The sequence below is a fragment of the Ochotona princeps genome, chromosome 2, assembly GCF_030435755.1.
Source record: "Ochotona princeps isolate mOchPri1 chromosome 2, mOchPri1.hap1, whole genome shotgun sequence".
NCBI lineage: Eukaryota > Metazoa > Chordata > Mammalia > Lagomorpha > Ochotonidae > Ochotona > Ochotona princeps.
The window spans coordinates 10,217,683-10,243,698 of record NC_080833.1 but is presented as its reverse complement, the minus strand read 5'-3'; the positions used below and the strand labels follow the sequence as shown (position 1 = coordinate 10,243,698).

Sequence of the window (26,016 nt, the reverse complement as noted above, 5' to 3'; positions counted from 1 at the left end):
TGGCCTAGTGGCTAAGGTCCTCACCTTGATCCCATATGGCCGCTGGTTCTAATCCCAGCAGCTCCTCTTCCTCTCTATCTCTCCTCCTCTCAGTATATCTGACTTTGTAATAAAAATAAAATAAATCTTTAAAAAAAAAATTCAAAAGCTATGTGACAGCAAGTACATGATTAGGGGCTAACAGTGACACAAAACAGAAAGCATGCGACAGGAATTTAGAATGTATAGGCTTGGGGTCCTGGTCATATCACTTCAACGCAGACAGTAATAAAACAGCATGCCTTGAAGGTAGCTGTCTTTCCTGTAATTCCAAAAACTCCAAGGGTATCCCTATCTCCTGCCTGCCTTCTGGTCTTTCAGGAAACAGGAGCTTTGCTCCTAACAGGATATAGGTGTCTCTTTGGAGATTCAAGACTTCCAGGAGTACAGTCACCTGTACAATTAACCCTTACAATTTCCCAGCGGGGGGCCCGGCCGCGTGGCCTAGCGGCTAAAGTCCTCACCTTGAACGTCTGGGATCCCATATGGGCGCCGGTTCTAATCCCGGCAGCTCCACTTCCCATCCAGCTTCCTGCTTGTGGCCTGGGAAAGCAGTCGAGGACGGCCCAAAGCCTTGGGACCCTGCACCCGTGTGGGAGACCCAGAAGAGGTTCCAGGTTCCCGGCTTCGGATTGGCTCATCTCCAGCACTGGCTGTTGCAGCTTACTTGGGGAGTGAAACATCGGAAGGAAGATCTTCCTTTCTGTCTCTCCTCCTCTGTGTATCTGACTTTGTAATAAAATGAATAAATCTTTAAAAAAAAAAAAACAATTTCCCAGCGGGAGGACTTGTTTGTCAGGGCCAGCCACACTGGGGATTCCTGGATTCACTTCGCAGGGTTTTGGCTTCAAGTGCGCGGACCATGGGGCTTTCTGGGGTGAGCTTGAGCCTGGCCAAGTCCGCCCCACAGTTTTGCCCTCCCAGCCTGAGAGGGACTGAACTTCTGGCCCTTCTGGCCCTGCCCAAGTCCCCCAAGATGTCTCTGGAGGCCCAGTCTCCCCAGACATCTGCTGAGAGGTCGCGTGTTGCAGTGTCACAGCTCTTGAGCGTGACCACAGAGGAAAGCATGGGCTTGGAAGGGTCCTCACCCACACCCCAGGCTGCACCCTTCTCCCTTAAAAGGTATGTTCCTGGACCCCAGCTGGTGGAGACTGGGAATCCAACACGACCATTTCCCCCTCTGCAATACGGAGCAGCGAGTAAGAACTCTGTACCTTTTAATAATTTTGCTACCTTTGGAGTAACAACTCCTTGCTACCTTTAAGGGAGGCTTCGCTTGCACAACGAAGGCATTGAGCTGGCGAAACCCAACAGGTTTCAACCGCTGCAGCCCCTCCTGGGCTCCAGAAGCCCTTAGGGTGCAAGTGAGCTAATTTCCTAGCTGTAGGTCTTAGACTCAAACCACAAGCCAAAGCCCTCTGTTGCTTCATGCAGCGCACTAGGCTGGGTGCACCTCTGAGGCCAGCTCTCAGCGGGCAGGCAGGCGGCTGCCCAAGCTCCACTGCTCACCGCGCTTCCATTCCTACCAGTCCGAGTACCTCGCCTTGAGACCACTGCCCTTCCCAACATGGCGCCACGCCCGGGCCGCCTCGCGCTGTCCCGCCGCGGTGACGTGATGCGCGCGCGTTCTCCGAGGCCCGGCTCCGGCGCACGCGCACTTCGCGCTGTCTTCTCTCAGCCTGAGCAGCTGCGGCGGCGGCGTTTGAGTCGGGGAAAATGGCGGATGTGGGCGGCTCGGGGTCCCGCCAGCTGTGAGGAACCCCGAGCGCGGCCCGCGCGGCCCGAGGCAAGAGCGCCTCTTCTCTGGCCCTGTTCTCGGCTCTCTAACCACCGTTGCCGGCGGAGCGAACCCGAGAGCGTGGAGCGGGCCGGGCCAGGTGAGGCCTCCCCCTCCAGGAGCGGGCGCCTGCTCCCCTCTTTATTCCCCAGGCCCGCGGGGGGCAGTGGCCGCCTGGGGTCCGGCGTTGGCTTCGCACAGCCCATGTGAGGGTCAGTGCTGCTGGGTTTGGGGGGGATCTTGCTGTCGTCATCTCGGTACCCATTGGATGAGGCGGGGAGAATTCCTTTTCCAAGCCAGGCATGGGAATGGGAGCGAACGCTTTGCATCCCAGGGCCCGCGAAGGGGCGTGTGGCCTGGGGTCCGGGATGGCTATGGGGGCTGTGGGATAGGGAAGTGGCGGTGCAGTGCCCTCCAGGATTGGGGCTGCGGCGATCAGAACTGGCCTATCCTAAAAACACAAGCAGCGCTGCTGGCTGCTCGGAGTGTTTTCCCCTGAGAAGGGCCGACGTCCTTGCTGGACACCCGCCGTCCACGTTTGGGGCTGGGGCAGCATGTTGCCGGGGAGGGCGGGGACGCGTTGGTAAACGGAGGCTGAGCACTTAGTGAGAGGGCGCTGCGGCCCCAGCCTGCCCACCCCGGGGACTCGGGTTGAGACGTCTGGGGTGTTAAGGGTGGACCTGGCCAATTGCTTTGTCTGTTAACATCTGTCGACTCTCATCCGGAAGCTGAAAGCTCCGTCTCTAGTCAGGCTTTTCGACTTCCCTAGGGTGAACCCGTCAGGGGGAGATGCACTGGGTGGCCGTGACACGGTGCTTGTTGTCATTCCTTTATGAGAACAACTTTTTGTGGTGGTGGTGGTGGTACTGGGAGAGACTGTGGCTTTGAGTCGGGGAAGCCGCTTGCCAGCCTTGGCTGTGTTCCTGGAGGAATGACGGCGCTGGAGGCGGTGGTGGAGGCTATCTCTTTCATTCCCATCCACGACCCACCTTTTGTCCCAAATTGGTTTGCCTTGTGCGGACGAATGATGTCATCACGGGTGAAAAGAGACGGGGAGGTTTTGAGATGCGAAGCCATCCTTGAGCATGCAGTGATGTGCCGTGGCACAGGCGCAGCTCGGAATGTCTTCATTCCTGTCTCACTGGGTGTCTTTAATGTTGCACATTGTCATTTTAGGTCCCGGAGCCGGGTTTGATAAGACAGCATAGAGATGTGGTTCAGTCTGTGTGGGTTCATGGGTGTGTTGTGCACCTCAGAAAGCTTTTGTTAAAATTGCTTTGAAAAAATATTAGCTAATTCTTTAAGCTTTTCCCCCCCTTTCTTTTCCTAAAGCTTTGCCATAGGAATTTGTAGTTTTTCTGATGCCTTTGCTAAAGATGTAAACCTGAACTGACAGGAAATGAGGAGAGCCACTCCGCAGCTTAATTTTCTAATAGTCAGTTAGCATCGTCGCGGCCTGACAAGGCTTCTTGGCGTTGTGGGCTGCATTGTTGTGCCAGCTCATCAGGAGGCATCGGTGTAACTTCATGACATCATTCATCTTCTGCATTTTGACCTTTGACAGCGAGAAAACACACTAGATGTTGCTTCTTAATGCCTGGCTCGAGGAACCTTTAACGCTGTCTATATACTTTATGCCCTTCAGTAATATTCAGAGCTGTGTGATTCACTTACTCTGAGGAGCAAGCAGAGAAAACACTCGCAGAACCCCTGAGTTTTCTGAGAAGATTGAGGTACTGAGGAGAAGTTATCTCAAAGATGGACAAATACGTGATTTTGTTTGATTTCCGGATGGGCTTAGTGAATGAACAACTCTTTATAAAGCAGCAGCCATCTGGGTAAATAATGCCCTTCCCACTTCAAAGGGTTGTTGCATGGATCAAAAGCTGTTGTGTTTGTTCAAGTGCTTTGTAAAATGTGACATGCAAGCTGAGTACAAGGTTGAGTATTGCTACTTTATGACACCAGGGACCAGGATGTGTTAAGCCTTTCGGGAAGTTGGTACTGATGGTTGTCCCTAAGCTGGGTTATGCAGAGCGGCAGAGGTTTGTGTTGGGGCTTCAGACAAGGTTGCTGCTTAAGCTTGTTGTGGCCTGAGCAGTGGCTGCAGCCAACCAGGGGATGAGGAAAGCCTCTCGGAGCCCTGAGGGGCAGCCTTCCCTGCTCTGCACCATTCTGCGGAAGTCTGCCTTTTGGGAAAACCTCACTTCTGTGAAAACTTCAGCCTTCTTTCCAGTTCTTTCCTTCTTTGATTCATTCACTTCCACCATGACACTTCCCACACAGCGTGCCCCAGTTAAGGTTTCTGCCTTGTCAAAATTCCAGCAGTCTGGGGAGACCTGAGTGAGTCATCTCAGAGCAGCAAACAGAACCATCAGAAATACAGGGACACATGACCGAATGGTGACTACCTGAGGGCCATACATCTTGTTTTGTCTTGTTTTGTTTTGTAAAGTTGTCCCAGAGGGTCTGTATTTTTTGGGTTTGATCTTGGTGTCTGCCGTTTAGTTGACATGCCTTAGGATGGTGGTGACTGTAGTCAGCATGAGAAAATTCTATTCTTTTTTTTTTTTTTTTAAGATTTATTCATTTTATTACAGCCAGATATACAGAGAGGAGGAGAGACAGAGAGGAAGATCTTTCCTCCATTGATTCACTCCCCAAGTGAGCTGCAACGGGCCGGTGCGCGCTGATCCGAAGCCGGGAACCTGGAACCTCTTCCGGGTCTCCCACACGGGTGCAGGGTCCCAAAGCATTGGGCCATCCTCGACTGCTTTCCCAGGCCACAAGCAGGAAGCTGGATGGGAAGTGGAGCTGCCGGGATTAGAACTGGTGCCCATATGGGATCCCGGGGCTTTCAAGGCTAGGACTTTTAGCCGCTAGGCCATGTCACCGGGCCCAGAAAATTCTATTCTTTATTGGGTGAATCTGACAGCTTAAGCCAGAATTTTTTTTTTAAGATTTATTTATTTTTATTGGAAAGGCAGATTTATAGAAAGAAGGAGATATAGCAGAAAGGTCTGTCCACTGGTTCACTCCCCAGGCAGCTGCAACAGCCTGAGCTGAGCTGATCTGAAACCAGCAGCCAGGAGCTTCTTCCGGGTCTCCCACACGGGTGCGGGGTCCCAAGGCTTTGGGCCATCCTCGACTGCTTTCTCAGTCTACAAGCAGGGAGCTGGATGGGAAGTTGAGCTGCCAGAATATGAAACAATGCCCATATGGGATGTTCATGCTTGCAGGCTGAGGATTAACCAATTGAGTTATCACACCAGCAACCTCCCCGCCCCCACCCTGGACAGAGCTTGAATAGCTTTTGCGATATTAAGCTTCCATGTTCCAAAACACGTTATACACCTTGATACACTTTAGTGCTATTGTTTCATGATAATTAGGATGTTCTTCCTCCCATATTGCAGTATTCTTTTGGAATGAAGAGAATCTTAATGTGGCACTCTGTTATTTGAATGTGCAGCAGTTGTCACTGAATTGTGCTTTAAGTGTGTGATAGAAACTTGATGTGTTTATTTTCCTGTGTTGTTACTTTGTCAGATGTAGGGGATATGACCAATACACAAGTTATTTTTAAGTAGCCAGTGGATGGGCATTTGGCCTCATAGTGAAGATGTATGCCTTCGTATCCGAGCGCCTGAGTTCAGTGCCTGGCTCTGACTCCTGCCAGTGTGGACCCTGGGAGAGGGCTCAAGGAGTGAGGATGGTGCCCCTGGTTCCCTGTCAGCGCAGCCCGGCCTAGTCACTGCAGGCATTTGGGGAGAACCAGGAGATGGGACTAATTGAGTCCTCTCTGCTTTACATCAGAAAATAATACAAAATTCTTAAGTATAAAGCTCATAATTAAGCTAGTTTTCTTTGTAAGATTTATTTTATTTATTTGAAGGCAGGGTTACAAAGGCAGGGAGAGAGAGAGAGAGATCTTCCATTCTCTCATGGCCACCATGGTGGGAGCTGGGCTGGGCCAAGCCAGGAGCCCTGTACTACTGGGTCTCTCACGTGGGTGCAGGGGCCTAAGTACTTGGGTCATGTTCTTTGCTTTCCCAGGCACATTAGCAGGGAGCTGAATAGAAGTGGAGTGGCTGGGACTTGAACTGATGCAGGCTGCAACTTAACTTTTGCCACACTACCAACCTCCATGTAACTAATATTTTTAAAAAAATTCTTGGATTTGGGCCCGGCGGCGTGGCCTAGCGGCTAAAGTCCTCACCTTGAACGCCCTGGGATCCCATATGGGCGCCAGTTCTAATCCCGGCAGCCCCGCTTCCCATCCAGCTCCCTGCTTGTGGCCTGGGAAAGCAGTTGAGGACGGCCCAATGCTTTGGGACCCTGCACCCGCGTGGGAGACCCGGAAGAGGTTCCAGGTTCCCGGCTTCAGATCAGCGCAGCACCGGCCGTTGCGGTCAGTTGGGGAGTGAATCATTAGATGGAAGATCTTCCTCTCTGTCTCTCCTTCTCTCTGTATATCCGGCTTTCCAATAATATAAAATCTTTAAAAAAATAAAAAATAAAATAAATTTATAAAAAAAAATTATTGGATTTGAGAGAGTGGGCCCAAATTTGTAAATTTGAAATAGTTTAATTTAAGTTAATACAAATAGGTGTTAGTTTTTGTATTCCCTCAGCATGTTTAACATTTATAGTACTTAAAACTTATATTTGAAAGAGAGACAGAGAGGTCTTAGGATAGTATACCCCATACCCCTGAATGTCTACAACATCCAGGACTGGGGCTATGGCCTGCTGCTTAGGGTGTGTGATGGCAGGAAGCTGACTTGGGAGTGGAGCTGGGACTTGACTCAGGCATTCTGATGTGGAGTGAGGATAGCCATAGGGTATTTTTAGCTGTTGTGTGTTCAAATGCTTATTCCAAGGGCAATTTTACCTCTCAGTTGTTTTAAGGAATTTGCTAGCATGATATGATCTTGCAAATTTATGTTCCCTTTATTGTTCTTTAAGAAGGCCAAGTATTTAATTCTTTGCTTTTTGATGAAAAGTGTCTTAGTAAAGAATGGATGCTGGGCCTGAGGCAGTGGTTCAGTGGCAAAATTGTTGCCATTAACTGCTGGGATCCCAGCTGGGCGCTGGTTCTAAACCCGGTGGCCCCGCTTCCCATCCAGCTCCCTGCTTGTGGCCTGGGAAAGCAGGAAGGTCCTAAGCCTTGGGACCCTGCACCCATGTCTGAGACCCGGAAGAACTCCTGGCTCCTGGCTTCAGATTGACTCAGCTCAGGCCATTGTGGTCACTTGGGGAGTGAATCATCGGACGGAAGATCTTCCTCTCTGTCTCTCCTCCTCTCAGTATATCTGCCTTTCCAATAGAAATAAATAAATCTTTTTTTAAAAAATAAAAAAGGAAAAGTCTCCCTTACAGCTGCTGTATTTTGAGTGATACCTTTCTTAATTGCTTTGTGTTTTGGCATGAGTGGATTGCAGTTTGGTTGCACGTGGCCATGACCCTTTTTGGCATGACCATTGTTCCTTTGCATCTTGTCAAGACATTTTAAAAAGTCACAAGAGATGTTTGTGATAGCTAATTTACATAACAAAAACTCGAATTTTTTAAAAAAGATTTTATTTATTTTTATTGGAAAAGTGAATATACAGAAAGGAGGAGAGACAGAGGAAGATCTTGCATTGGATGGTTCACTCCCCAAGTGCCGCAGTGGCTGGAGCTGAGCCAATCTGAAGCCAGGAGCTCTTCCAGGTCTCCCATGCGGGTGCAGGGTTCCAAGGGTTTGGGCTGTCCTTGACTGCTCTCCCAGGCCACAAGCAGGGAGCTGGATGGGAAGCGAGGTTGCTGGGATTAGAACCGGTGCCCATATGGGATCCTGGCAAGGCGTGTACAAGGCGAGAACTTTAACCACCACTCTATTGTGCTGGGCCCCTCAAAATTTTTATACAAAATATCATAGGTAACTGTTTAATGAGTTGAAAAGAAATTTTGCATGTGGTTATAGAAAAATTCACTCTCACATTTTTAGACAAAAAACATGGCGTTTGGGATGATGGCGTTTGGCACAGTGTCTAAGATTGTAGTTAAAATGCCTATATCCCTTGTTGGGATACCTGGATGCAATATCTAGCTCCTGGTTCCAGCTTTGTGATAATATCACCTTTGAAAGGGTCCTGGTCATGCTACAGCACCCACTGGCAAATGCCAAGGTGAGGCTGGCCATGCCAGACTGGGCTGCAGCACTCATCCAGCACACGTGAGACCTGGGGAGGTAGAGGGTGAATCCAGTAGGAGGGTCTGCGGGGGCCTTCCTGCTGGGCCAATACTCCCACTAGTGAGCCTGAGAGCTGGAATATGGGGCAGAACAGGCTAGGCAGGACTATAACACCTGGTGACCTCATGTGTGTTGGATCAGGGGAAAGCCAGGCTGGGCTGACTGTAGCTTCTGGTGCATGGATAAGCCAGAGTGGGTGTGGTTGTGCTTTGTCGCAGCATCAGCTGGCAGATGCTTGCACGGGGTGCAAATTCTGTCGGGCTAAACAGCAGAATCACCTGGAGAGTGTAAGATCTGAGATGGGAGTGGGCCCATTAGGGAGACAGTGAACAACTCCCTCTTGGGTATCCCTTCCCTTTGGTGAGCTTGAGAACCTGGACTAGGGGCAGATATGGCTAGACAGATGGTGACACCCGCTGGCACCAGTATGGACTGGATTGTGGGGCTGGTTGGGATGAACTGGGCTTCAGTGCCTGTTGACATGTACAAGAGCTGAATGGAATGTGGGATAGACTGGACCAGTCAACTATTCATACTGGCAAGAATGTGAACCAGGGCAGGGGGCGGGCCTGATGGGGGTTATTGTGGGTCACTCCGACTAGGCTGCAGCTCCTACTGGTTTGGGTGAGGGCCACGTGTATGGTGGGCTGGATCGGGCTGGATTCCAGCACCCATTGGTTTGTGTAGAAGACAGGGCTGGAGCCAGAAATGAGCCAGTAATTGCAACTACCACTGTGTGTATAGGCTGATTTGGGTGATGGACTGTGCTGGACCCTAGATTGGCAAGCACACACAGTAATAAGATCTGGGATTGCCTCAGATGAAGCTTCTTTGGGGATCCCCCCAACTGAACTGCTGAACTCAGAACTGCAACCGTGGAGAGAATTGCAGGTTCCATGGGCTCACTGGGAGTGCCTGTGTCAGAGCTGAGCCTCCTCAGTGGCTCACATGGAGCAGTGGACAGCATATCCAGATGCACATGGAGGATATAACAGTAAACTGGAGCCTGGAAAGGTCAGCTGGTACCATAACAGAGGACAGAGACCAGAACAAATCAGTCAACCACCCCAGAAAGGAGTTGGCAGTGAATAGCTGGGCAAATGGAGACTCTAAGGCGGACTATGTGAGCCAGTGGATTCTGGAGAGATTTCATCATGCTTGGAGTGGTGAGATCGGCAGCAATTCAAAACTGTTGAACTATCGAAACCACTTGAGCAGGACCATCAGAGCATGCATCCTGGGATGGTTGGGATGCTCGATGTGGCTTCTCCCCTTACCTCCCCCTTCCCCCAGATACAGGAAGGAAAAAGAGAATGTGAAAACAGTGGCCTCGCCCACTTTTCCTCTAGCTCTTGACTGTTTGCATCCTAATCGACAATGTAAAAATCATCAAAAATGAAACAAAATAAAATAGTGCTGGTGTCAATAATTATGTTCCAGACACCTGTGTGGGAGAACTAGATTGAGTTTCCAGCTTCCCCAGATCAGCTTTGGCTGTTGGCAGGCATTTGGGTTGTGCAGCAACAGATGGGAGCACCTTCTCCTTCCCTCTGGCCCTGGAAGGAATGAATTACAATGCTGGCATGCTGTATCAGGACCAGTTCGATTCCCGGCTGCTGTGTTTCTGATCCAGCTTCCTGCCATTCGTGTGTGAGACTGGCTGAGTCTCTGGGCTTCTGGCTTTGATGTGGCTCTGCTGTGGCTACTGCAGCCATTTGGGGTGTGAATCAGTAATAGACCTTTCTGACTCCCACTCTGCCTATCAAATAAATACATCTCTCTCTCTTTTTAAAAATATTTATTTGCGTATGAAAGATTTTACAGAGAGGAAAAGAGAAGCAGAGAGAGCCCTTCCATCTGCTGGTTTGCTCCCTAAATGGCTGCAACAGCAAGAGCTGAGCTTATCCAAACTGGGAGCCAAGAGCTTCTTCTAGGTTTCTCATATGGGTACAGGCACCCAAGGACTTTCTTTTCCAGGCCGTAGGCAGGGAGCTAGATGGAAATGGAGCAGCTGTAACTCAAACTGGTGCCCATACAGGATGCCAGAATCATAGGGTGGAGGGTTCGCTTGCTGAGCCACCATGCCAGTTCCATCTCTTCTTATAAGATGTATTTATTTTCTTTGAAAGAGTGACAGAGAGAAAGGGAATGACGGAGGCAGAGAGGGATCTTCATCTACTAGTTCATTGTCCAGATGGTTTTAGTGGTTGGTGCTGGGACAGACTGAAGCCAGGAGTTCCAGCGGGTCTCCTGTGGAAAGGTGGCAAGGGCCCATACACTTGGGCTGATTTTCCCAGGTCACTAGCAGGGGGCTGGATTGGAATGGAGCAGCCATACATGAATGGGGCCTGTAAGGTATGTCTGTGTAGTAGGTGGTAGCTCTACTGGCTATGCCACTAGGTACTGGCCCTTCAGAAAAATAAACAGCTTTTAAATTTTTGCAGTGTGTTGTGGAGTACTTTTTTCTTAAGTAAATACATATAGACCCATTCTTTTGGTTTTAGGTTTATTTTATTTATTGGAAAACATGGAGAAAAAAATCTTTCATCCACTAGTTCACTTCCCCAAATGGCTGCAACAGCCCCTCTGCCAAGCTGAAATCAGGAGCAAGGAACTCCAAGGAAACATTTATTTGTTTTATTTTTATTTATTAGTTTTTAAAAAGATTTATTTATTTTTATTGGAAAGGCAGATATACAAAGAGGAGGAGAGACAGAGAGGAAGATCTTTCATCCGATGATTCACTCCCCAAGTGGCCACAACGGCTGGTGTTATGCCGAGCTGAAGCCGGGAACCTGGAACCTCTTCCAGGTCTCCCACATGGGTGCAGGGTCCCAATGCATTGGGCCGTCCTCAACTGCTTTCCCAGGCCACAAGCAGGGAGCTGGATGGGAAGTGGAGCTGCCGGGATTAGAACCGGTGCCCATATGGGATCCCAGGGCGTTCAAGGTGAGGACTTTAGCCACTAGGCCACGCCGCCGAGCCCTTTATTTTTCTTGATTATGCATTGTCTATGACATGTTTCCAAAGACAGCACACAGATGAGTCGGACATAGGACTGTATTTGCTGAGGAAGGTGTGTCCTGATTATTATGTGTGGTGGAAAGTGAGATGGAAACAGGATGGGAAATAAAACATGATGTATGCGTGCAGTGGACTATTATTAATCCTTGAAAGGAAAGGAAATTTTGATACTTACAGAAAACCAAACGAACCTGAAAAATCTTATACTATGTGATGTAAGCCAGATAAAATAGGATAAATATTGTATGATTCCACCTATGTGAGGTATGTAGTGAAATATCCACAAAAAATAGATATGAGGTGGGAGAAGGGAAGAATGGAGAACTAAAATTTATGGATTTCCAGTTTGAGATGATGTAAAAGTTTTTGATAATGGATAGTGGTAATAGTTGAATAACAGTGCCACTGAATGCCTCTGAATTGTGCACCTAAAATGATTAAAATTACGTTTGTATTTTACTACAGTAAAAATATTTAAAAATGTTTAAAATGTTATGCTATGCATCTTAAATTTTTGGATAGCCTAGCAGCTAAAGTCCTCACCTTGAACACGCCGGGATCCCTGTTCTAATCCCAGCGGCCCTGCTTCCCATCCAGCTCCCTGCTTGTGGCGTGGGAAAGCAGTCGAGGAGGGCCCAAAGCCTTGAGACTCAGCACCTGCGTGGGAGACCCAGAGGAAGCTCCTGGCTCCTGGCTCCTGGCTTTGGGTTAGCTCAGCTCCAGCTATGGCAGCCACTTGGGGAGTGAACCAGCAGACAGAGTATCTTTTTCCCTGTCTCTCCTCTGGAAATATGACTTTCCAATCAAAATAAAAGTAAATGACCTTAAGTCATTTTTTTTTTAAAGATTTATTTATTTTATTACAGCCAGATATACACAGAGGAGGAGAGACAGAGAGGAAGATCTTCCCTCCGATGATTCACTCCCCAAGTGAGCTGCAATGGGCTGGTGCGTGCTGATCCGAAGCCGGGAACCTGGAACCTCTTCCGGGTCTCCCACGCGGGTGCAGGGTCCCAATGCATTGGGCCGTCCTCGACTGCCTTCCCAGGCCACAAGCAGGGAGCTGGATGGGAAGTGGAGCTGCCGGGATTAGAACCGACGCCCGTATGGGATCCCGTGGCGTTCAAGGCGAGGACTTTAGCTGCTAGGCCACGCCGCCGGGCCCAACTCATTTTCTTAAAAGATTTAAATATTTTTTGAAAGGTAAAGTTACATAGAGGCAGGGAGACCTTTGGAGAGAGATCATCCATCCACTTTCTGGTTCGTTCCCCAAGTGACCACAAAGGGCAGGGCTGGGCTGGAGTCCCTCACATGGGTGGCCTGATCCCAAGTACTTAGGCTATCTTCCACCACTTTCCAAAGCACATTAGCAAAAAGCTGTATTAGAATTGAAACAGCCAGTGCTAATATGGACTGCTGGTCTCACAGTCCATAACCCACTGTGCAATGATGCAGGCCTCGAAGACCTTGAATCTTAAAGAATAGAGGTTGGAACATAAAGGAGTTAACTTTTTTTTTTCATTTGCTTGTGATAGAAAGTAGTGTGAACATGCATCTCCAGTCACTGGTTCGCTGTTCAAATTCCAGCTGCCAGGTCTGGGCCAAGCGAGAGCTGGGAGTTGGGAACTCAGTCCAGTTCTCCCATGTGGTATCAGGAGCACATTTACCAGGACCATGGCCTGTGCCTCCCAGGGGCTGCATTAGTGGTGAGCTGGGTCAGGAGCCATGTACTGAGCCCGGGGGCTCTGATAGGGGATGTGGGCATCTTAATTTCCAGATCAACCTCCCATCCTCTGTGAAAGTTTTTGATCCAAATGTGGCTCGTGAAGATTAATCCTGTGGTGGAATAAAGCCTAAACAGGAGAAGGAAGGAATAAGGAAGCAAGAAACCAGCCAATCTTGTAGCTTTCTTAGAGGTGATATGTAGGACTGGCCTTATTGTGCAGCAGTTAGGCCTTGTGATGCCAGCAGCCCCTACTGGAATGCCAGCTCAAGTCTCAGCTGCTCCATTTCTGATCCAGCCCCGCTACTGAGCCTAGAAAAGCAGTGGAAGTTGGCATTTACACCCACACAGGAGCCAGGAGCCTCTTCTGGGTCTCCCACGTGTGCAGAGTCCCAAGGCTTTGGACCTTCCTCTGCTGCTTTCCCAGGCCACAAGCAGGGAGCTGGATGGGAGGTGGAGAAGCTGGGACATGAACTGGCGTCCCTATGGGATCCCAAGGCACACAAGCGAGATTTTAGCTACTGAGCCTTTGTACTGAGTCCTAAAGGGATCTGTCCACTAGTTTACTTCCTAAATGGCCACAACAGCTGAAGCTGAGCCAATCTGAAGCTTGGAACCAAGAGCTTCCTCCAGCTCTTTCACATGGGTGCAGGGGCCCAAGAACTTGTTGATCTGTTGGTTTCCCGTCCATAAGCAGGGAGCTAGATTGAAAATGGAGCAGCTGGGACCCAAAGCTCATATGGGATGCTGGTTCCTGCAAGGCGGAGGATTAGCTATTTGAGTCATTGCACCAGCCCCAGAACATGTGTTTCTATGTTATGTACTAAGTTGTGAGTTCTTTTAAAGATTATTAAAAGACAGGTGTTTGAACCATACCAGTGGTCTTTTGTTCCAGGAGCTGGGAGGTGTTTTGGGGCATTAGTATTACCTCTAGAATCAATTTGGAATGAAGTAAATAAAAAGTTTTGCTTTGTACATATTTCTGTGTGGTAGCTGAATTAATGTTAATTCTTTGGGTATATTTGTATACTGTGCAATTTTCAGTTATTTTTGTAGCAGTGATTCAAATATTGTCATTTGAAATTTCTGAGAATTATTAATAATACTCATTAACAGATGGCTTATATAATATACAATTTCCCTGGGATCATAGCAAATTTAAAGAAAGCCAAAGATGAGTATTAGTTTTCCAGGTTCCATCATTTTAAGCTCTGACTGTTAAATTTGAATTATAGTGTTAACAATTTCCAGCCATCAGCGTAACCATCTGAAAGTACCCGGTGATGCAATATTTATAATAGAACAGTTGCCAGGAAGATGTTTGGAATAGTCGTTAAGCCATTATTTGAGACCCTTGAATTCTTTTTCAGAGTGCTTGTGTGTGAAGTCCCAGCTCCTTTCCTGGTTTTGGCTTCCTGCTAATGCACAGTCTGTGAGGCAGAGGTGTTGGTTCTAGTGGTGGGACCTTGGCCTAGTGTGGAAGGTGTAGCTTGAACTCTGAACTGCTCGCTTTGGCTTAACTTAGCCTGACTGTTGCTGGCATTTGGGGAGTAAACCAGTAGACAGGGGTTTCCCCTGTCTTTCAGGTACGTAAGCAAGGACAGTTTTTGAAAAAAGAACAGTCGGGGCCCGGTGACGTGGCCTAGTGGCTTAAGTCCTCGCCTTGAACGCCCTGGGATCCCATATGGGCACCGGTTCTAATCCCGGCAGCTCCACTTCCCATCCAGCTCCCTGCTTGTGGCCTGGGAAAGCAGTTGAGGACGGCCCAATGCTTTGGGACCCTGCACCCGCGTGGGAGACCTGGAGGAGGTTCCTGGTTCCTGGCTTCGGATCGGCGTGCACCGGCCCGTTGCAGCTCACTTGGGGAGTGAATCATCGGATGGAAGATCTTCCTCTCTGTCCCTCCTCCTCTCTGTATATCTGACTTTGCAATAAAAAATAAATAAATCTTTTAAAAAAAAAAACAGTCGACATTGGCAGTTTTCATATGTTTCTAGAAATCATGTCTTAAGGAATTTTTTTTTTTTTTGCTTTAAGGCAATGTTCTGGTCATGCCTTTCAGCATTTTGATTGCCTTTCTGCTTGACTTTGTTAGAAACCATATTAACGAGAAGGAATACTTGTGACTTAATTAGACAAGTGATTAATAAATAGAATTGTAATTTGTGAAGTAATGAAAAGTAGAGGGCCTGGCGCCGTGGCCTAGTGGCTAAAGTCCTTGCCTTGAACGCGCCGGGATCCCATATGGGCGTTGGTTCTGATCCCAGCAGCTCCACTTCCCATCCAGCTCCCTGCTTGTGGCCTGGGAAAGCAGTCGAGGACAGCCCAAGGCCTTGGGACCCTGCACCTGCGTGGGAGACCTGGAGGAAGTTCCTGGCTCCTGGCTCCAGATCGGCACAGCACTGGCCGTTGTGCTCACTTGGGGTGCAAGATATTCCTCTTTGTCTCTCCTCTCTCTGTATATCTGACTTTGTGGGAGAGACAGAGAAAGACATCTGTTGGTTTACTCCCAATTGGTTGCAGCAGACAGGGCTGGACTAGACCAAAGCCAGGAGCCTGGAATTCCATGTAGATCTCCCACATGGTTGGCAGAGACCCAGGATTTGGTTATCTTCTGCTTTCCCAGGCACAGGGCTATCTGACTCAGACATGAAGCAGTCAGGGGACTGCTGTTATGGTGGAGCAAATTTAAGTTGCTGCCTCTAATGTCTGTATCTCATATTGGATGCCCGTTTATGTCCCAGCTGCTTCACTTCCCATCATCTCTCTTAATGTGCATCTGAAAGGAACTGGAGGTGACCCAAGCACTTGGACCCTTGCCCCCAACTTGGGACACTGGGATGAACTTCTTAGCTCCTGACTGTGGCCTCAGAAGCCCTGACCACTGCATCCATTTGAGGAGTCAACCAGAAAAATGGAAGATACTGCGGCTAGCCCCGGCTCTGAGCTCCCAGGTGGCAGGGCTCAGGTCGAATATGCTTCACCCAACACTACTGGCACCTGGGCCATCCAGCGGTGGGAACTTGAGGGGGGAATGCAAGGACCTGTAAAGTTCAGACTGAAGCACGAGCCCTTGTGGGATAGCAGAGCTGGGATAGTTAGTGTTGACCAATGCCAAATACCACTCACCGGTGCATACTAAAGCTAGGACTCGGAACTAGATCACAGTACTTGCCAATGAGAGTTAAAACGGGATGGGTAATGTTAGGCTGGGCCATGGCACTAACCACCATGCAAGAGAACTGGGTCTGGGAGCCAATTCTGTGAGGGGTGTGTGGGCTCAACCCTATGATCTACAGTTGTAGCTGGTTTGCTTGGAGCTGGTATTGGTGACAGGCTGAGCTAGGCATGACCACTAGGAACTCCAGACACTCATAGTTACTGGGGTTGGGAACAGGCTAGGTTGTTCTAAGCTGCAGTACCTGCAGACACACCCAAGAATACGGTGTGGGGTGGGCAAGGCCACAACCGCCACCATTCATACATATGCAGGACCGAGGGGGTGGCCTATGACCTGTAAGGGCTAAGAACCCACTGGCACGTGTGAGATCTGGGAGTGGGTCTGATGGGGGAACTAAGGAAAATTCCCCTGATGGCCATTGGTCCTGCAGGTGAGCATGTGATTCAGGCCTGGATGTTGGTCAGACTGAGCACGGTAGATGCACCTGCCTGCATTGTGTGGGGTAGTTTTGGAAGGGGGTCGATTGGGCAGGGCCAGGCCAACCTTAGCTCACTGGCAAATGCAGGAGCCAGGCTGGAATACATGAATACTCATGCTGGTTTGCATGAGTCAGGGATGGGAGTGGACTGGGCAGGACCAGCTGCAGTACTCTCCAACGAGAGTTGGGACTGGGTGCAGGCTGGGCTGGGCTAGGTTTCTGCTCCCATTGGGGCACATGAGAGCTATGTCAGGGCATGGACCAGGACTGGCTGTGCTGTAACACAGAACAGTAAGAACTGGGTTGGAGAAGAGATCAAGCACCAAATTGCCAAGAACAAAGCAATTGAGAAAGGTGAGGTGGTGAGTCAGGAGGCTGAGCTGAGACACAGATTTCGTTTGGAAGAAGCCAAAAGTCGAGACTTAAAAGCCGAAGTCCAAGCTCTGAAAGAGAAAATTCACGAATTGATGAACAAAGAGGACCAGCTTTCTCAGCTCCAAGTGGACTATTCGGTCCTTCAACGATTTATGGAAGAAGAAAATAAAAACAAAAGCATGGGGCAGGAAGTCCTCAGTCTAACCAAGGAGTTGGAGCTTTCTAAGCGCTTTAGCCGAGCTCTTAGACCCAGTGTGAATGGGAGAAGAATGGTGGATGTCCTGGTGACGTCGACCGGGGCACAGACAGATACAATCAGCAGCGAAGTCACGGAGGAGGAAACACCTGCCGTGTTCATACGGAAATCCTTTCAAGAAGAAAATCACATCATGAGTAACCTTTGACAGGTGGGATTGAAAAAGCCCATGGGACACACCTCTGTCCTGGACAGGTACCCTCCAGCTGCGAATGAGCTCACTATGAGGAAGTCTTGTATTCCATGGATGAGAAAACGGGAGAATGGCCCCCCAGGAGTTCTGGAGAAAGGACCCCGCACAAATTCCAGCCCAGGGCACCCAGGAGAGCTAGTCCTTTCACCATAGCAGGGCCAGCCCCTGCATATTCGTGTGACACCAGACCACGAAAACAGTACTGCGACTTTGGAGATAACCAGCCCCACCTCTGAAGAATTTTTTTCTAGTACCACCGTCATTCCTACTTTAGGGAATCAGAAACTGAGGATAACCATTATCCCAACACCAAATGTGATGTCCCCCAAACCAAAGAGTGGAGACACTAGTCTTGGCGCAGAAAGAGCCATGTCCCCTGTCACCATTACTACCTTTTCTAGAGAGAAGACTCCGGAAAGTGGAAGAGGCACCTTTTCAGACCGGCCCACATCACCCATTCAGATCATGACCGTGTCCACATCAGCAGCACCAGCTGAGGTGGCAGTTTCTCCTGAACCCCAGGAAATGCCCATGGGAAGGACTATCCTCAAAGTCACCCCAGAAAAACAGACTGTGCCAACTCCAGTACGAAAATACAACTCTAATGCCAACATTATAACCACGGAAGACAATAAAATTCACATTCACTTAGGTTCTCAGTTCAAACGATCTCCTGGGACTTCAACTGAAGGAGTTAGCCCAGTCATAACTGTCCGACCAGTCAATGTGACAGCTGAAAAGGGGGTTTCCACTGGCACTGTCCTTCGCTGTCCCAGGAACCACGTGTCTTCACGACCTGGTGCGAGCAAAGTGACAAGCACCATCACCATAACACCGGTCACCACCTCATCCACCCGAGGAACACAGTCAGTGTCAGGACAAGACGGGTCAACTCAGCGGCCTACACCCACCCGCATTCCTATGTCAAAAGGTATGAAAGCAGGAAAGCCTGTAGTGGCAGCCCCAGGGAGCAGGAAATCTGACCAAATTCAAGCCTCGAGCTGAGACTCAGTCTATGAAAATAGAGCTGAAGAAATCTGCAGCCAGCAGCGCTACCTGTCTTGGAGGGGGGAAGGGCTGAGGGCAGTGGCTAAGGGGGTATGTCGTGCAGATGCTAGTGCTGCTGTGAAAACAAACCTCTGTCTGTGCCAACTCCTTACACCTACTAATTTAAATTTTAATAACCTTGTTCATAAAATAACCAACTAACAACCATGTATCTTTCCTATTTGTGCATTTGTTTTGATGCTAGGGAACAGAATTAATTATTAACACAACTACTGTTTGCCGTGTGGTTTGTTGAAGATGGTGGTTTTTAGGCAAGGCCTGACCTATAGCTCCAGTTCTGCTTCTAGCAAGTAGATGCCTCAGTGAACCCAGCAGAGCCGCATGTTCTTCATCAGTAGGTTGTGGGGGCTGCACAACATGCTCTTCAAGGCTTTGTTTCACACTGTTTTATTTCTCAAAAAAGTCATTATAAAATAGCACATAGTGTGTTGTCATTTACCAGCATCAAATCCTGAATTTAGATTGTATTGGAAAAATAGATCTCATAGCTAATACAGGGGCTAGACCTCTAAGCTGCAAAAACAAGAGCCTTTACTGTGCTTTCAAGATACTTTGAATGTGAAATAAAATGGAAATGAAATGTGGAATCCCCCCCAAAAAATAAAAAAAAAAAGAACTGGGTTGGGTATGGGCCAGATGGGCAAGGCCACTGTTCCTGCCAGGAGAGGAGGTGGACGGACTAAGTCAGTCCAGGTCAAGGACCCACCTGTGTGCACAAGATCTGCCACTGAGAGGAGAACTGACGGGAGCTTCTTTGTCAGGGTCCAGTCTCTGCAAGTGAGTGCAAAAGCCAAAGCAAGGAGCAGCTCAGAGAAGACCAGGTTACAGTACCTGCTGGCATACATATGGGTCAGGCATGGGGTTGGGCCAGGCTGGGCCAGTTCCTAACACCCACTGGCAGATCTGATAACTGGGATAGGATGCGGGACAGGCCAAGTCTGGTCACATCACCAGTCGGTTGACATTAGGGCTGGGACTGGGGACTGACTGCTCTGGGTTGGGTGGCAGCTCCATGCAGTGTACTGGAACGGGTGGGGGGGGCAGACTGGGCCAGGCCAGGCTACAGTACCTGCCAGCAAATGTTGAAGTGAGACTGGCCATGCTAGACTGGACTGCTGCACCTACCAGCAGACATGAGACCAGGCGGGGGAAGAGGGTGGGTGAGCCTGGTAGGGGAGTGGTGGGGATACCCCTGCTGGGTCACTTGCTCAGGCAGGCAAGTATGAGAACTGAAACTGGGGGCAGACCAGGCTAGGCAGGACTACAATACTTGTTGGCCTACATGTGAACTGGGTTAGGGAGAGAGCCCAGCTGGGGTATCCTACTGTATCCCTGGAACGGGCATGAACCAAAATAAGGCAGGTGGGTTGGACTTTGCCACACTATCAGCTGGCAAGTGACGGGACTGGGGGCAAGTCCTGCCAAGCTAGATTGCAGAACCACGTGGAGAGTGTAAGATCTGGTGAGGTTGAAACCAGAACTGGGGGTGGGCCTGGCTGGACAGGCAGTGGCACCCACTGGCATGAGTGTGTGCTGGAAGGTGGAATCGACTGGATTGAATTAGGCTTTAATGCCCAATAATGTCTATGAGACCTCTCTCTCTCTTTTTTTAAAAAGATTTATTTATTTTATTACAAAGCCAGATATACAGAGAGGAGGAGAAACAGAGAGGAATATCTTCCGTCCGATGATTCACTCCCCAAGTGGCCACAACGGCCGGTGCTATGCTGATCCAAAGCCAGGAACCTGGAATCTCTTCCGGGTCTCACACACGGGTGCAGGGTCCCAAAGCTTTGGGCTGTCCTCAACTGCTTTCCCAGGCCACAAGCAGAGAGCTGGATGGGAAGTGGAGCTGCTGGGATTAGAACCAGCACCCATATGGGATCCTGGTGTGTTCAAGGCGAGGACTTTAGCTGCTAGGCCACGCCGCCGGGCCGTAACGTCTATGAGATCTCAATGAGCGACATGGAGCAGATCGGACCAGTCCATTTCATATGCTGGCAGGCACAGGAATCAGAGCTGGGGGCCAGTCCAGTGGGAATTGTTGGGGGTCACTTTGGCTAGTCTGCAGCTCCCTCTGGTGTACGTGGGGGCCAGGCGTGTTTTGGGCAGGGTTGAGCTCGGCTGCAGCACCCATTGGATTGCTGAGGATGGAGGGCAGAACAAACTGGTCAACTACCCCAAGTAAAGCTTGACAGCAAACTTCTGGGTGAATGAATACTCAAAGGTGGACTATGACAACCAATCAACTTTGGAAGGATTTTCTCATCCAGGGAACTGTGATACCAGCAGCATCTCAGAGCTGTCGAAACCATATGAACAGAACCCTTAGAAACTGTTTCACAGTGGGAAACTTGAGATTACATTTGGTGGCAGTTCCCAACCCCCGAGTAATGTGGCGGTTCTGAGGCTAGGTGTGGTTTCTTTTCTGTATCCCTCTCTCCTCCGTATACATGTAGAAGAAAAGGAAAATGTGTAAACAATGGCCTCGCCCACTGTCCCCTGATCCTCAACCCTTCCCATTCTAATCAACTATGTAAACATCATCAAAAATAAAATAAAATAAATTATGCTTTGCAAATGGGTATTGCATTGGAACATAAATTCAAAGTAATTACTTTAAATTGTAGCCACTCATTTATAGAGTAGGAAATACTTTTGTTAAATACAAAGTTTTGCATAATGTTAAATGCACAGTTAAATAATAGTTAAATATACAAATTTTGCATAAAAAAAATAAATCTTAAGACAAAGGAAGGGGCCTGGCAGCATGGCCTAGCAGCTAAAAGTCCTCTCCTTGAACGTGTGGGATCCCATATGGGAGCTGGTTCTAATCCCAGCAGCTCCACTTCCCATCCAGCTCTCTGCTTGTGGCCTGGGAAAGCAGTTGAGGACAGCCCAAAGCCTTGGGACCCTGCACCCGTGTGTGAGACCTGGAAGAACTCCTGGCTCCTGGCTTCAGATCGGCACAGCGCCGGCCGTTGTGCTCACTTGGGGAGTGAATCATCCGATGGAAGATCTTCCTCTCTTTCTCTCCTCCTCTCTGTATATCTGACTTTGTAATAAAAATAAATAAATCTTTTAAAAAAAAAGACAAAGGGAAAAAGGAGACACTATGAAGCAGCCTGGACTTGAACTGGCACTTTTTTAAAAATTATTTTTATTGGAAAGACATATTTACAGAGAGGAGATACAGAGAGGAAATCTTCCATCAGTCGATTCACTCCAAGTGGCTGCAAAGGCCAGAGCTGAGCCAATCAGGAGCCAGGAGCCTCCTCTGGGTCTCAGCATGGGTGCGTGGTACCAAGGCCTTGGGCCATCCTTGACTGCTTTCCCAGGCCACCAGCAGGGAGCTGGATGGGAAGTGAAGCAGTCAGGACATGAATTGACACTCCTGTAGGATCCCTACGGATTCAAGATGAGGATTTAGGTACTGAGCCATTGAGCCAGGCCCTGTAACAGTAGTGTTTTAATTGGACCACATTGGTTAGATCTTCTTCCTGTGGGACGTGGACTTAGAGAAGTCACTCAGGGATTCATCAGCCCGTGTCTCATGGTGGTTGACGCAGATATGTGCCCAGAGAAGGTGCATTGTAGTCAGCGGCCTCTGTCTAGATCTGTGTCTGTTCTGTTTGGAACATCTCTGCAGTAGCTGAGGCCATGGAGTTGTCCTTAGGTACTCATCTCTTCCGTGATGAGTACAAAAGTTACCCTGGAGTTAGAGCACCAGGAGCACAGTCCTCGGCTCCACCTACCACTGTGGAAGTGGCACCGTTAGAGAACTCAGAGGCAAGCTTCTGGATCTGTGTGCTCCTGACCCCTTGGTGGGGGGAGCCCGGCTCCGTGCCTGTGTGGGAACTGCTTAGTGCTATCATGCTGACACAGCGCTGGGGCTCCTTCTGCTCAAGACCCTCTGGAGAAATGGGGCCTCAGATGCACAGTGAGCACATGACAGCCGGCTCATCTAGGTTAGCAGAGGACCCTCAATGCCTTTTCAGAGGCCAGAAAGCAGGTTGGACAACTCTCCTGGCCAAACTTTGCAGCATGTCTCTGGGTCTGTGAATGCACTGAGGTGGACTTGGTCAGCCAGTAAACCTTGGAAAGATATCCCCAGCCCTGGTGCAACAAAGCCAAAACATCTCAGAACTATTAGTATCACTTAGGTAACACTTGGAACACTCTTCCCCACACCACGTCTTTGACGCGACTTTAAATGACTGTACCCCATCCCTGGGTGCTGATACAGGTTAACAGCAGGGAATGGCCCTCTTCCCTTCCTTTGCTGCTCTCTGTGGACACTTAAAAAAAAAAAAGAAGAAGAAGAAGAAACAGCACGAGTGAGTGCCAGAGAGAGAGCCAAATAAAATAAATTTAAAAATCTACTGATTTCCCCTCTCCACATATGTTTATTGTTCCAGAATCAACTTATTGATACTGTCTTGGGGAAAAGAAAGGGGCCTCTACTTGTAAAAGGGACTCCCTAAATCAGTTTTTTCAACTTGCTTATTTTTTTTTAAAAGATTTATTTTATTTTCATTGCAATGTCAGACATACAGAGAGGAGGAGAGACAGAGAGGAAGATCTTCCGTCCAGTGATTCACTTTCCAAGTGAGCACAATGGCCAGTGCTCAGCCAATTTGAAACCAGGAGCCAGGAATTTCCTCCAGGTCTCCCATGTGGGTGCAGGGTCCCAAGGCTTTGGGCCGTCCTCGACTGCTTTCCCAGGCCACAAGCAGTAAGCTGGACAGGAAGTGGAGCTAGCTGCAGGATTAGAACCAGTGTCCATATGGGATTCTGGTGTGTTCAGGGCGAGGACTTTAGCTGCTAGGCCACGGCGCTGGGTCATCAACTTGCTTATTTTAACATGATTTATTTTTATTGGAAAGTCAGAATTACAGATGAAAGATCTTTCATCCGCTGGTTCACTCCCCAAGTAGCTGCAATGGCCTAAGCTGAGCTGATCCGAAGCCAGGAGCCGGGAGCCTCTTCTGGGTCTCCCCTATGGGTGCAGGGTCCCAAGGCTTGGGGCTATCCTCTACTGCTATCCAAGGCCACAGGCAGGGAGCTGGATGGGAAATGGAGCAGCTAGGATATGCGTAGCTTCCAGATGGGATCCCAGTGCATGCAAGACGAGGACATCAGTCACTAGGTTGTTGATCTGGGCCCATTATTTGCATTGAAAAAGTATTTTTGATGATGTTTACATCGTTGAGAAGGACGTGTGTCCATGTGGACCACTGATTAGGGTTGGAAGGGTCAAGGAATGGGGAAAGTGGAAGAGAGCGTTGTTTTCAATTTTTTTTTTTTCGTATCTGGGGTTCGAGGGGATAGAAGGGAGGAGCTTCACCCAGCATTCTAAACGCATTAATACCTGGGGATTGGGAATGGCCACCCAATGTCACCCCAGGATCCCTGATGTGAAGCATGCTTCGAGGGTGTTTCTCAAGTTTTCAGCAGTTCTGAGATGCTGTTGATTTCATTGCTCCAAGGATGAGGAAACCCTTCCAATCTCCATTGGCTGGCATCGTTCACCATAGAATCTATTTGCTTAGATACTTGTTGTCAGTGCTTTACTGGGAGAGTTGTCCAATTTCTTCTGCTCTGCATCCTCTGCTGTGGTACTAAATGTCCTCTGCAGGCCCCAATGTACTGCCGTATCTCCCTTGTGCCTTTGGACATGCTGTCCACTGCTCCGTCTTAGCAACTGAAGAGGCTCAATTTTGACTCCACAGTCAGAGTACAAATCCTATATTTTCACCGTGTTTGGAGTTTGGAGTCCAGTGAATTGGTGGGGGGATCCCCAAAGAAACCTTGTCTAAGATGATCCCAGACCTGACTCTTATGTGTGCCAGCCAGTACAGGTCTGGCCCAGTCCATCACCCAGATCAATCTACACACAAACTGGTGGTTTCAGTTGCTGGATCAATTCTGTCTCCAGCCCATCTCATACTCAAACCAATGGATGCTGTGGCCCAGCCCAACCCTGCCCACCATACATTCAGCCCTCGTGTGCGCCGTCACAGCAACCCCCAATAACTCCCACAGCACCTGCTCCCAGCTCTGGTTCCTGTGCATACTGGTATGTACAAGCAAACTGGTCCCATCTGTCCCACATCCCCTTTGGTTTTTATGTGCATCAGTGGGTGCTGCAGCCTAGCTTAGCCCAGCCGGCCATACTGTCCATGACAAAGTTTTTCCTGCGGGTGTTACTGCCTGTTAGTAACTCTCAGCCCTGGTTCTCATGCTCACCAGTTGGAGCTGCAGCCTGTCAGAGAAGTGGCCAGTTTTGTTACTAGGCTCATTCCTACTTTCCAGGTAGTTCTGCAGTCTAGCTTGATAGGACTTCCATTCCAAGCTCTTACCAGCTGATGCTGTGGCAAAATCCAACCGGTACTTACGCTGGCTCGTGTATGCACTAGGTGGATACAGTTGCTTAGCCCAGCCTGGCTCTCCCCCAACACAGTTCATATGCAGGGCAGTGGGTATTGTAGCCCTGTCTAGTCTGGTCTGCCTCTGGACCCAGTACTCACACTCACCAGTAGGAGCAGTGGCCCAGCAGGATGGCCCTAGTAGTCACCCTACCAGGTTTGCATGACTTTTCCCTCACTATCCCCCCGCTGTTGGGTCTTACATGTGCTGGTGGGTGCTGTAGCCTCACCCGACCCGGCCTGCCCCCAGGTCCAGCTCATGCTGGCAGATGCTGCAGCCTAGCCCAACCTGGACTGCCCTCAGTCCCAGCCTTAATGTGAACTGGGTGGTGGTGTGGTCCAGCCTGCCTGTCTCATACCCTGTTCTGCTTCTCAGATCTGCTGGTGGGTGTTATGAACTGGCCAAGCCTGGAATGCCCCCAGAACTGACCCACATGTATGCTGGTGGGTAGTGTAACCTGGCCTTGTCTGGGCTGTTCCCAGTCTTTGATTCTCGTGCTCACATGCAGGGACTACGTCCTAACAGAGGAGTTCCCCAAGCTCCTCTGTCAGGTCACCTCCCAGTGGCAGATCTCATGCACACCAGTGTGTAATTGGCCCAGCCTGATTTGGCCTACCTGCTGTCCTGGCAGGTACATTGGCCTTGCACTACCACCCCACCCCTATTTGGGCTCTTACTTTTGAGTGCTATAGGCCAGCCCTGCCTGGTTCACCCCCAGACCCAGCTCTCGCATGGTTCAGTGGGCATCGAGATCTAGCCCAGCCTGTCTCACGAACGCCAGTGGGTGCTGGAGCCATGCCAGTCTGGCATACCCCAGACCCAGTCCACACCCATGCCAAGGTATACTGCAGCCATGTCTAGCCCAGTTTGCTGCCTCCCATTCTGGCTCTCTTGCTCACCAATAGAAACCACAACTGAGTCTGGGCATCCCCTTAGCTTCCTGACCAGGTCTGTTCCAAGCCAAAGATGTTGTAGGTGCTGGTGGTTCTGACCCAGGCTGGCATAGCCCACTCCCCATCTTGGCCTTTGTCTGCAGCCTTGCGTGGACTGGCCCGCTGGTAGTCCCAATTCTCTCTGGTGTGTGTTACAACCTAGCCTGCCCAGTCTGCCTGCATTCTGTAACATATTCCCTCAGTGGTCCCTCTTCCCACACATCCTATACTGACTTCCTCATCAGTCCACAGCCTCTGCACCCGGGAGCCCATGGGTTTCCCAGCCCAGTCTTCCTGCATGGT

At 49.5% G+C, this 26,016-nt stretch overlaps 1 protein-coding gene and 1 pseudogene across 1 annotated transcript in view; both read left to right on the top strand.

Annotated features, from left to right (window-relative positions):
* The first annotated feature begins 1,703 nt into the window (after positions 1 to 1,703).
* The window catches only part of FBXO42 (F-box protein 42), an 81,091-nt gene continuing 56,778 nt past the window's right edge, over positions 1,704 to 26,016 (top strand). Inside the window, exon 1 of the mRNA XM_004592333.4 lies at positions 1,704 to 1,916. Coding sequence (XP_004592390.2) covers positions 1,763 to 1,916 — 154 coding nt within the window. The 5' untranslated portion in view covers positions 1,704 to 1,762. The remainder of the gene's footprint in view (positions 1,917 to 26,016) is intronic.
* LOC118758575 (filamin-A-interacting protein 1-like) lies at positions 16,033 to 18,470 on the top strand (annotated as a pseudogene).